Here is a 13,255-nt window from a genome sequence, read left to right on the forward strand (position 1 = left end):
GATAAAGGTTTTTAAAATGAACGGTCCATAACCTCTAATTTTTAAACGATGGAGATATTTGTGGATTGGTGACGTGGCTATCCCTCATTCCTAACGTACATCACTACAGAGAAAAATCACTCAACTAGAGAGGATCCACTTGAGTGCGATTTTGTTGACGCATCGTTCCGTGATCAAATATGACCACTCAATCCTATTGGACGATCTCCTTTCTCAAGATTGTACACAGTGTGTGTGAAACATGATTAGGTGGGTCCCACTCTATTGACGGTCAACAGTCAAATCTCACAACACTTGGAATGGTTTGACGACGACTTCATAAACACGTTCCATTAATGCTCACCGTGTTTGGAGTTGTGTTGGAGGTAATTGTAATATGCCAATAGTTGGAACAGTTAAAGAAAAAAATTCAAAAGATATCTCATTAAAGTATCTCACAAAATCCTCCAATAGGATTGAGCGGTAACGTAACAGTGCATCAACACAATTGTACTCCAATCACTGACTTTTGACTTTCTCTACTTTCTTCTACGATGCTGACTCAGCCATACTTTTTTCTCCTCCTCCTTCGGAGAACTTTCTTTCTTGTACGAGGTGATCTAATCAAGAAATTTCATATTTTGACGATGGCTGTTGGGGGGTGTGAGCAAAAAATCACTCCAAGAGCTCTCTCCTCTCTCTATCTGTAGATGTATAAAAGGGCATTGGAGGCGTATTCGAGGAGATAAAACCATCCTTAACCGTTAACCCATCTCTTTCCGTCTCTCTTCCTCTCCATCCACATGAAGAACGCAACCCAAATTATTTCTTATCTCTTCTTCATCTTAGTCATGGCTGATCATCAACACACAACTTCATTGGAGTTCAATGTTGGTGTGGTTCTTGACATGGAAGGATTGATGGGAAAGGTAGGGTTGAGCTGCATGTCCATGGCACTCTCTGACTTCTATTCTTCTCACAGTTTCTACAAGACAAGATTGGTTCTTCACACCAGGGGCTCCAACGAAGATATCATCGGTGCTGCATCTGCAGGTATTATTACCATATAGTTTTAATAAGGCTAAATTACCATTTACTTTCCAAAAAAAAAAAAATAAAAAAAAGAGGCTAATTTACCATTTCATTTACTGAATATGGGAAAATTCCCATTTCAGTACACTGTTCATTTTAAATCCGAAACCATGCTCCGCATGTTTTGAGAATTATTTTTCAATGAGATCGTCACTTTTAAAACAATAAAATACCCGTGATCCTGCAGTTAAACGATATTTGACTTTAAAAGTTACAATTTATCTTATTTATATTAAGTCACGGTACTGCTACCTCATGTTTGAATTTTTATCATCGAGATCATTACTTTTAGAACAAATACCTGTGATCTCACTGCATCATGTTTTAATTTTTATTTGAAATTAGAATAAGTACCTGTGATCTCGCTATCTCATGTTCATGCATGTTTTGGAATTTCTCTAAGTTTCAACTTCTAAAAACTCTACTAGAATAGACTCATTGATAGCACACGTTAACTTGGAAAGTCGACTTCAATTCCTCTGCTATGTTTGAAAAAGTTGTATGTAAAGTTGCTGATGCTAAATTAAGTTGCTGAAGCCGAGAGAAAGTCGTTGTTACTGTTGCTGAAGTAACTTGCTGAATGGAGTATATTGTTTGGTAACATGCTGTCTAATTGTGTTCTTAAGATGTTGAATTGTTTGGTAATATGCTGTCTAGAAATTACTGGATGAAACTAAAAATAATATTAAAAAAAGAGATTATTTATCTGATATAAGTAATAATATGTTAATAATAAATATAAATATAAAATTTAATATTAAAAAATAAAAATAAAAATTCAATTTCATTTTTGTAAGGGCAAAATACCTTAAAGATCTTAAGAAAGGGAAGTTATATTGACACACTATGAAACTCTAATAGTGGCTCAAAGTAATAAAATAAAATAAAGACAAATTTTATTATCTTTTTTCTGAGGGCACACCTACAACTACTCTCCATCCTCCTCAGATTGGGTCAATGAAGTCTAGGGGTCGATCTCATCTTACATTTTAAGGGGTGGCTAATATTTTTCATTTCACATGAGATTTTACTAAAATACAAAAAAAAATCTAAATTTTAATAATAATAACAATAAGATCATGATAATATGATGTCCTTTGACACATGCCTTATTATATAATCGAGTTCATTTACCTTAGTTAGGGGGGTTGTGTGTCATAAAATCATTACAACTTCTCTCCCTCCTCCTAGATTGGGTCAATGAAGTCTAGGGGTTGATCTCATCTTGCATTTTAAGGGGTGATTAATATTTTTCATTTCACATGAGATTTTACTAAAATAAAAAATAAAAAATAAAAAAATCTAAATTTTAATAATGATAACAATAAGGATCATGCCAATATGATGCCCCCTCTAACACACACCTCATTACATAATTGAGTTCATTTGCCTCACTTAGGGGGTTTGTGTGTCATAAAATTATTGCACTAACAATAATAATGATAATAAAGATAATAAATAGTGGATAATAGAAAGGTGCAGTAGGCAGGGTAACTCTCAACTTTGGCAGACATGGTTACAGATAAGTTAGAATCATATGGGGCCCACTCTAATAATGTCATTTTTAATCCCATCCACATAAAACGAGTGATTCCCATTGTTTTTATGTGTCCCTCTATTTCTTCACACTTCAAGTAGAAGAAGAAGAAGAAGAAGATAAGAGACGAGGGAAGGGCATGAACAGCTTGTAAAATCAAGCTAACAATCAAGGCTGCCTTGTAAGACCTCTCTCCATCTCTTTTTCATTTATTGCTCTTGTTGGCCTTTCCTCCTACTTCAACTATGACCGTTTGATTGGTATCTTTAGAAGGTTGAGGCAAGTAAGAAGATAAACATCTACTCTATTTTTGCGGAACCGTGCGGAGACTCGTTGAAGTGTTGATAGTCGAGGGATTCGACTGATTTTTCTGAATCAATCGACAACTAAAAGAGTTGTGAACCATTCCAAACACTCTAGTTCAAAAAAATGAAACGGGTTCGGCTGATTTTTGCCTTCACACGACTGTTTCAAATGCACTATAAGTCTTGGGCTATACCCAGTTGAGTTGGGTCTAGTTGACCAAATTTAAAGTTGACGTACGCTATTAGTTTTTAAACTAAGGGCGTGTTTGATTAAGATGAAAAATGGGTGGGAAATCTATTTTTCATAGAAAATCATATTTCCATGTGTTTTATTTGTATTTGTCCATAAAAATTAAATTTTTACTCATAAAAATCTAGCAAAGTGTGCATTTCATTTTTGCATCAATCCCCATAAGAGAATGAAATAAATATTTATATTCCATCCCAAACTCAAACTCTTGACTCTTCTTCTCTCATACCACCAGTACAACCATCGTCGTCATCGTCACCGCCCCATCATCGTTAGCTACTCTCTCTTCTTCTTCTTCCTTTGTCCCACCCATCTTTGACCTTCAATTCACCCGTGGTCTGTCCTCTCTCTTTACCCAATCCTTGCTCTACTCTCTCTTTCTCTCCCTTATTCTTCTTCATGCTCTTTCTTTCTCTCCATTCCGAAACTTTTAGTCTATATAGGAGAAAACACTTTGTCTACAATATGCATCTTTAATTTATTTTATAATTTTTCATATTTTATTTATTTAACCTCAAGATTTTGCAATAATACTCTTTCAATTGTATTTTTTTTCCATCACTTTTATGCCCTTAACTCTCCTATCAACCTATAGTTTTATGGGATCAATTTTATTTCTTTTACACTTCACTTCCTACAACTTTACTATATTTTCTTTTTTACCCTTTTAACTTATTTTGTTGTTTATCATCTTTTACCCCTATAATCTTAAAAAATTACAATAATTCCTCAATTCCAATTGCATGTTGTGTTCGCGGGTTGTGTTAAAATTGCTACTACTTGCACTTTTTTTTTTTTTTTTTTTGCTTTTACCCCTTAACTCAAGATAGGATGCACGTGCCGTAGGCACTTTTGGACTTTAGTATATATATATATATATATGAGAGATTTATCGGGCAAACCTATTTGTTGCAATTTTATTACAAAAACTCCCTTACTTTATCAAGTTTGTTACATGAGGAAACCTTACTTTATGAATCAAGCTATCATGATTAACGTAATAAGATTTCAAATCTTTTTAAGGATAATTGGGCCCACATGGATTATTAAATTAGCAATCCAAAACTACAACCTTAAAAATTTCATGGAAAAAACTCAAATTAAAAATAAAATATTAAAAAAATACCTTTTTGAATTTGATCGTTGATGTTGAAAATGGTTGGTTGTCGAACTCCCAAATTTAAAACTAAAATTCAATGGTGAAAATTTACTTTTTTTTTTTCAAAGTTCTTAAATTTTTTTCCTTTATAATTATAACACTGTGCCATCAGATCATGTTTTTGAATGCCACAAATTGATGCACTTAAAATCCACTCCATAGTTTGCTAAGTAACAAATTATTACCATAAATTTAGATTTTAAGATGTGGATCCCTACTACAAGTTTTGCTGGGTAACAAACTTGATAAAGTGAGGTTTGATGGGTAACAAACTTAACAAAGTTAGGCTCCTTGGGAGTTGTTAGAACTCCAAGGAAGTTTTTGTAATAAAAATACAATAGTTAGGTTTGCCCAGTAAATGTATCTACATTTTTTTTTTCTTCATAATTTACATATATACAATAGTTAGGTTTGGCCAACTATTTGGCCAAGGAGTTTTTTCCCATATGGGTTAGAAGTTTTGGAATGAGCTGATTTTTGGTGAGGATGATCTTTATGATAAAGAGATCGTTTTCACCAAAAATCGGCCCATTCTAAAACTTCTAACTCCATGTTTACAAGTTGAAGAATCATAGATTGTTCATTTTTTGTAACCACTTTTGATGGTATTAGAAATTTTGGATTTGGCTGATTTTTGGTGAGGATGATCTCCTCACAATAGAGATCATCTTCACCAAAATTCAGCCCATTCCGAAACGTCTAACCCATGTAGGACAAAACACGTGGCTCAAGATTGAGTTAGCTCACAATATAGAAATTTAAATTTTTAGAAAATTGTATATATAGGGGGAAATAATAGTAAAAAAACTTGTGAAAATAAATATTTAGCAAAAAAAAAAAAAAAACAATTTTATCGTATTTACCGATAGGAATTTCTGCATTTTTCAAAAATGTAGGACCGAACTACCCTCTAAAAATTCCACTTCAAGTGGCGTATTCTCTGCACTTGCAAATCTCGCGCCACCTCTTCTTCCTCCTTCCTCATTTCGTCATGATTTGTTTGTATTAAAGTTCGAGATACACCTTCGATTTGTTTTTTTTTTTTTTTTCTTTCTTTGTTTAGTTAAAGTTTGAGATACACCATACATCTTGATCAAGATTCAAGATCTAAGATCTTGATCTTGTTCTAGATTTTGGTCAGGATCTAAGTTTTTGATTTTATTAAATTTTGAGATACAATTTATAAGATCATATATGATTCTAGTCATATAAAATTTTGAGATACATTTCAAGTGGCATTTTTATAGAGGTAATTTAGTAAATCTAACTAAAATGCAACTTGAAGAGGCATTTTTTGAGGGGTATTTTACTAAGTGGATCAAAGCGCCACTAAAATTAGTGTTTTAGGTTCCTATCTGTAAATATGATAAAATAATTACTTTTTGTTAAATATTTATTTTCACATGCTTCTTTTTTATTTTTTATTTTTTATGTTTTTTATCTTTCATAATTTCCCGTTATAAATAACTTGATTATTAAAAAATAATGATAATGTTTAATCGTCATTTGCAATTCTCCATTATAGATATTGTGGGAGTGTGTGAATGTAATAGTGTAGGTTAGAGCTTAGAGCAATCTCGATGGATGACATAGTGTACTTACACTATATCGTAGTGCTTTCTAATAAAATGGGTGGGATCCCTTAGATAACCAAGCTTACCAATAAAAAATATAAAATAATGTAAGGTAAGAGAGATGGCAAGATAAAACATACATTTTACTAAGGGTCTATTTGATTCCTTGGTGTACCAATTCAATGGTATACAAAATCCTTAAAAATATTAAATTGGAAAAAAAGGCGTCATGGAAAAATGGAGTTTACGGTTTAAATAAACCTAGGAAAGGGAGTGGATCCATATACTTCTAATGTCGAATCAGGATAAAAAAGAACAGAAATAAAGCATTGGGTCGAATTCTTTTTTGGTGTCATGGTAACAGTTATGAAGAGTCATCAACTCCCGAGAAAGGGTAGAAGAATGAGAGGACCTATCGTGGGATCTCTGCAATACATTTTCCTATGGTTCCCTGGAGTGAAGTTTCTATTGTGGTAGGTCATATTTAAAAAAAAGAAAAAGTTGAATTTTTTTGTTTAAAGTATGATGAAAGACTTTGAAAATTGACAGTCCCTGAATTACAATATTAGTGCAAGCTACATGAAAAACATAGATAATAATAGTAAAATATATTCCAAGATGAAAAGTATCACATTTTTCTATTTAGTAAACTTATAAATAATAATTAAATGAATGCCAAGATCAAAAATTACAATACATAATTCAACAAAATAGCAAATGTCGCTTGCGATTATTATACAACGAAATCGTTGCTTGGTAAAGATTGAGCCAGCTCACAATATATATTTTTGTTGATATATAGCGGGAAAATTATATAAAAAAAAACTGTGGAAATAATATTTAGATAAAAAAGTAACTTTTTTATGGTATTTATTAGGGGTGCAAGTTAATTCGGTTCAAACCGAGAACCGAACCAAACCGTGAGATTTGGATTGGATTGGTTCGGTTTAAATTGATAATGGTTCGGTTTCGGGTTGAAAAAATGGAACCGATGGATTCGGTTCGGTTCTCGGTTCAGATTTTATATATAACCGAACCAAACCGAAACCGAATCCATATAAGAATTTTTTTTTTCGTAAAAACCCTAAACACCACTCGTTCTTTCCCTCTACTCTCACTGTCGCTCTCATCCCTTGCAGCCAACCTGCGGCTGTGGGCTAAAATCTGACGGTCGGAGTTCGGCTGTCCTCCCTCCCTCATTCCCTCTCTTTCTCTCACGTGCAGTTGTGTGGGACTGTGCGGCGTGCTGCAGCTCACCTGCGATTGCAGCCTCAAATCAGGCGGCCGACGATCGGCGATCATCCCTCTCTCTCTCTCTCTTGCAGTTGTGTGGGACTGTACGGGCGTGCGGCTGCGACTGTGACTGTGGTTGTGGGCTGCCTGAACTCCGACAGCCGACGGCTCATCTCTGTCTCTCTCTCTCTCTTGTTTGCATCGACTGTAAGATGGCCGGTAGAATGGCAGTAGAAGATTTATTTTAAATTGTTTTTTTTTTTTCTTAATTATTGATGACGTTTTTGGCAACCCATGGAACCGAACCGAACCAAACCGAATGAAGGTCAGTTCGGTTCGGTTCGGTTTTACATCATATCGGTTCGGTTCTGGTTTCAATATAATAGAACCGACCTTGGTCGGTTCGGTTCTAATTTTACTCGAAACCGAACCAACCCGAACCGAGTTGCACCCCTAGTATTTATTACATGGAGGAACCCAAAATGTCAATTGAAGTGGCCTTTTTTTTTTTTTTTTTCTGCATTTTTTACAAATGTAGGATCAAGCTACCTTAAAAAAGCTCCTTTTCAAGTGGCATTTTTTTAGGTATACTTTATATGATTATATATGATTCTAGTCATGTAACAGTTCTATTTATATAAAATTTGGAGATACAATTTGTAATTTGAGCAATGTAAATGGTTATCTCTTTCTCATCAACATGATTCTCTCGTGTCTCTGTCTACTTATCTTTCTATCACAAACATCTCTCCATCACTGTCTCTCTCTCTCTCTCTCTCTCTCAAAATTCCTATGTTTCTGTGTATGTTTATTGGCTAAATGTCTTCATATCAGATTCTTAAAACTCTGATGTTATTTTTGTGAATAAGATAGTGTGAAAATTGGATTTACTGGAATTTCTAATCTGGGGAATAATTCGGAAACTCATTTGATTGGGAGATTTAGACTTAAGAATCATGGCTGTTCATTTGTTTGAGTTAGATGTCTTTCAATAAAATTTAATGAGGGGAAACACTGAAAAAGGGAAATTTCTAGAGCGGTTTAAAAGCATAAAACATATTTCGATCTTTGAAAGTCTAACCAAATTCAGTGTTTGTGTTGTTCATTGGATAAATTCATCATCTTAAAGATTCTTAAAATTCTGACGTTATTTTTTGTGAATAATATATATGTATAAGGGGCATTCGGATGATAATCTTAAGCCGACAATGTTGGTTGATAAAATTTGTCTTAAATAACTTAAAAGTTTAGGATTGGGTTGACTTTTTGTGATGATGATTTATATGTTGAAGAGATCACTCTCACAAAAATCAGTCCAATCTGAAACCTTCAACCCCATAAAAAATGATTTATAAATTTACAATAAAAATTGACCGTCCACAATTCTTCACCTTTGTAAACTACTTCTAATGAAAGTGGTTATAAAAAGTAATAAACTCAACAATAAATAAAAAAGTAATGAGTTTGCCAGTAACCATTGACCATTAAGAAAGACAAAGTTTACTAAATGTTCGGTCAAGTCTCCGTGCAATACTTAGGAGAACTCTATAAAGTACTTGAAGGAATTTGACTATGTTACTTAGCTTAGAGTTTTCGTCCACAAGGAGCACCTGGAAATGTTCGTACAGAAAGGGGAGTTTGAATATGTTAGTCAGCTTAGAGTTTGAAATGTTCGTACAGAAAGGGGAGTTTTTTTTTTAATTCAATGATTCAAGTTCAAATGCTGAGAGCGACAATTTTCAAACTTTTTATCTTGACCATTGTAAAAGTTGATCTTGAAATTTGGAACAAAGGTCAATTTCAATGATTTAAATTGTTCGTCATCACAATTATTTTGTATCATCAATCTCACCATTTGAAGGGGGATAAATGGACCATCAAGTGAACGTGGAAATTTAGGGGGTCTTTAGAAAAAAGTACCTCTCACAGGGTGCACTAAGTAATTTTCCATAATTACTTAGGAAAAGGACAATTTAAATATTTTGAAAACAAGTTCAGCATCTTAATTTCGTTTCATAATATTTCTCCGAAACTGATGATATGCACCTTAATGTAATCTTCTGTTATAGACTAACAGAAAATGAACTTAGTTGTTTTTTTTTCCCTAAAAAATAGTCGACTTTGACCCACAGATTTTGGGCAAGAATTGGAAACAGATTTAGTGGAAATTTTCAAATTAATTCTCTAACAAGAACATCAGATTTAGTGAATTAGTTATAAGCTGTGAATTACTTGTTGATTGCTTGTTTCGAACATTTGATTTCCTTCATTAATAACTTTTATTCTCATCAAATACAGCTCTAGACCTTTTAAAAAATGTGGAAGTGCAAGCCATCATAGGACCATTATCATCATCACAGGCCAATTTCATTGTTGAGCTTGGAAACAAAACTCAAGTGCCCATTATTTCTTTCTCTGCAACAAGTCCTTCTCATTCTTCCACTCGAACTCCTTACTTCATTAGAACAGCACCAAATGATTCCGCTCAAGTAAAAGCCATTGCTGCCATTGTTCAAGCTTTTGGGTGGAGGGAAGTCGTACCCATCTATGAAGACACGGATTATGGAAATGGAATCGTACCTTATCTAACCGATGCTTTCCAAAATATAGATTCCAAAGTTCCTTACAGGAGTGCCATTCCTCCTTCAGCCACAGATGATCAAATCCTTGAAGAGCTTTACAAGTTGATGACAATGGAGACTAGAGTCTTCATTGTACACATGAAGATGTCTCTTGGTTCACGTCTTTTCCTTAAGGCGAAAGAGGCAGGAATGATAAGCAATGGGTACTCATGGATTATCACAGATGGACTAACTAATCTTTTAAGTTCCATGGATTACTCTGTCATCGATTCAATGCAAGGAGCATTGGGTGTAAGGCCTTATGTTCCGAGATCGAAAGAGCTCAAAAGTTTTAGAGTTCGATGGGAGAAGAAATTCCTCCAAGAGAACCCAAATGACGCAAGAGCCAAACTAAGCATTTTTGGGTTATGGGCTTATGATACGGTTTGGGCATTAGCAATGGCAGCAGAGAAAGTTGGGTGTGCAAACTCTCACTTGTTGAAGCCAAAAGTTATCAGCAACTCGAGTGAACTTGCAACACTAGGACTTTCTCAGATAGGCCCCAAACTTTTGCAAGTGATTTCAAAGACTAGATTTAAAGGCTTGAGTGGGGAATTTGTTCTTGTCAATGGGGAAATACAAACATTCGCCTATCAGATACTTAATGTGATTGGTAATGGGGGGAGAGAGATCGGGTTTTGGACTCCAACATCAGGAATTTTGCGGAGCATAAACACGAATAGTACAAGTATGTACACAACTTCTAAAGCCAATCTCGGAGCAATCATATGGCCTGGTGATTCTACAGTTACGCCTAAGGGTTGGGTAATTCCCACAAATGGGAAAAAATTGAGTATTGGAGTCCCAATAAAGCAGGGTTTTCATGAATTTTTAAAGATGAACTGGGACAATAATACTAACTCAAGGACGGTCACTGGATACTGCATAGATGTGTTCAATGCTGTCATGGACAGATTACCATATGCCGTCTCTTATGAGTTCATTCCCTTCCAGAAACCTGATGGTACAACTGCTGGGACATACGATGATCTGGTCTATCAAGTTTATCTTAAGGTCAGTTTGAATATTTTTCAATTAGTTTTCTTGTTTTTAGTCTTTCAGCTTAAACAGGAATACTTTTGATTGCTAAACAGAATTTTGATGCCATCGTTGGAGATACAACCATACTAGCCAACCGATCCCAGTATGTAGATTTTACATTACCATATTCTGAGACGGGGGTATCAATGCTCGTGCCTGTCAAAGATGACGAGAACAAGAATAATGCGTGGATTTTCTTGAAGCCTTTAACTAAAAATCTTTGGTTAACAGTTTTTGCCTTCTTTATATTCACCGGTTTTGTGATTTGGGTACTTGAGCACCGAGTAAATGATGAATTTAGAGGACCAGCAACTCGTCAGTTTGGCATGATGTTTTGGTTCTCCTTCTCGACACTCGTTTTCGCTCATAGTAATTTTTCTTCCCTCTCTTTATATTAACAAATTATTAATTTCTATAGAGATTCTTCAGAATCTCTATTGTAACAATATCTAGAAACCTAAAGCAATATCTCCATATTTATTTTTCTTGATAATTCAATGTAACTGTTCTCATGAGTGCAGGGGAGAAAGTGGTGAGCAACTTGGCTAGGTTTGTGGTGATCATATGGATTTTTGTTGTGCTTGTACTCACATCCAGTTACACAGCAAGCTTGACATCAATGTTGACGGTTCAACAACTTCAGCCGACAATCACTGATATCAAACAACTTATAAAGACTCGTGAACTTGTCGGGTATCAAGAAGGTTCATTTGTGTTTGGGCTCTTGAAACAAATGGGGTTTGATGAACCCAAGCTCAAGTCCTATAAGTCTACCGAAGAGTTCGAGCAAGCTTTATCAATGGGGAGTCAAAATGGTGGCATTGCTGCTGTTTTTGATGAGATCCCTTATATTAAGCTCCTAGTTGCAAAATATTGCGCTAAGTATTCTATAGTCGGATCTACATATAAGACTGGTGGACTCGGCTTTGTAAGTCTTTCCCTGCATCCATCTACTTCACCACCACCACCACCAGTATATAATTTATATAAGGTTGGGGGATGCTAATGTTGGCCAATACAAGCATTTGGTGTTAGCAACGTCCCATTTTTATTTTTATTTTTTGGAGAAATCCCTAAAAAAGGTTTTCTTTTTTCCTTTTAGCTGGTAAAAAAATTCATCGGTGTTATTTTCATTGTGCATTGACATTTTGTGATATATGTCGTAGTGTCGTTGCAATGAAACCGAAGTCCATGCTTTTTAAAATAGAAAACAAAGAATTTCTTTTTAGGTATTTTTATGAAGAACGTGTAATCAAATTAGGTTAATAGCATCTAACAGTTGAATTGATCGTTTTGCATTTCCCATATATATTGAAATATGGATGGTTTTTTAAATCTTAGGTTTGTTCCTTGAAATTTCTATACTTTTTGCAGGTGTTCCCAAGGGGTTCTCCTCTAGTACCTGATGTATCGAGGGCAGTTTTAAATGTAACAGAGGGAGATGAAATGGAACAAATTGTGAAAAAGTGGTTTGGACAAGATACAAGTTGCCCAGACCCGAACAACACAGTCTCTTCAAATAGTCTCTCTCTTAGCAGATTCCGGGGTCTCTTTCTCATCATTGGCGTCTGTTCAATTTTAGCCTTATTTATATACTCGGTTATTTTCTATTACAACCATAAGCATATATGGAGAGAGATTGATCCTGAAAAATCAATTTGGCAAAAAATTTGTGTTATGGCAAGACAATTCGATCAAAAAGACCTCTCTTCACATGCTTTCAGAAAAACGGATCTTCGGAATGGACCTAATATCGAGGTTGCAAGTGGTGAAGCTTCACCGAATATTAATGCTCCAGCGAGTCCATCAAGCTTTCCCTACCATACAGAAGGAACATCCACTCCCTTCGAAGACCTATTGGCAACTTATGATCAAACCCATAAATGTTAACCACTTAAAGAGATGATGCCTTCCGTTGAGTTTAGTAATCTATATATATATAAATATATAGGGTCCCGTTCGGCACCCTAAGTTTTACCACACACTTTAACAAACGCGTTTTGTCCTACATGGGTTAGAAGTTTCGGAATGGGCTGATTTTTGGTGAGGATGATCTCTATGGTGAGGAGATCATCCTCACCAAAATTCAGCTCATTCCAAAACTTCTAACCCCATCAAAACTGATTTACAAAAAATTGACGGTCCACGATTTTTCAACGTGTAAACATAGGGCTAAACATTTCGGAATGGGCTGATTTTTGGGGAGGATGATCTTCTAATCATAGAGATCATTCTCACCAAAAATCAGCCAATTCCAAAACTTCTAACCCATGTAGGACAAAAAACATTTGTTAAAGTGTGTGGTAAAACTTAGGGTGCTGAACATTTCCCATATATATATATATATATATATAGAGAGAGAGAGAGAGAGAGAGATTATTTCATTTTGATTTATGAGAATTGGGGTTCACAACACATGGGTTTAATCCTAGCTCTTTAATTAGAAATGGTTTCTTGCTAGTTG

The 13,255-nt window shown here is 34.8% G+C and overlaps 1 protein-coding gene across 1 annotated transcript; it reads left to right on the forward strand.

Annotated features, from left to right (window-relative positions):
• Positions 1-451: 451 nt before the first annotated feature.
• LOC147392861 (glutamate receptor 2.7-like) lies at positions 452-12,757 on the forward strand. Its single transcript, XM_086455540.1, has 5 exons — positions 452-1,032; positions 9,428-10,764; positions 10,845-11,160; positions 11,313-11,719; positions 12,166-12,757. The coding sequence occupies exons 1-5, from the start codon at positions 783-785 to the stop codon at positions 12,679-12,681; spliced, it is 2,826 nt and encodes a 941-aa protein (XP_086311666.1). The 5' UTR covers positions 452-782; the 3' UTR covers positions 12,682-12,757.
• Positions 12,758-13,255: the final 498 nt, after the last annotated feature.

Source organism: Akebia trifoliata, chromosome 10, assembly GCF_017979445.1.
Source record: "Akebia trifoliata isolate Shusen 1 chromosome 10, ASM1797944v1, whole genome shotgun sequence".
NCBI lineage: Eukaryota > Viridiplantae > Streptophyta > Magnoliopsida > Ranunculales > Lardizabalaceae > Akebia > Akebia trifoliata.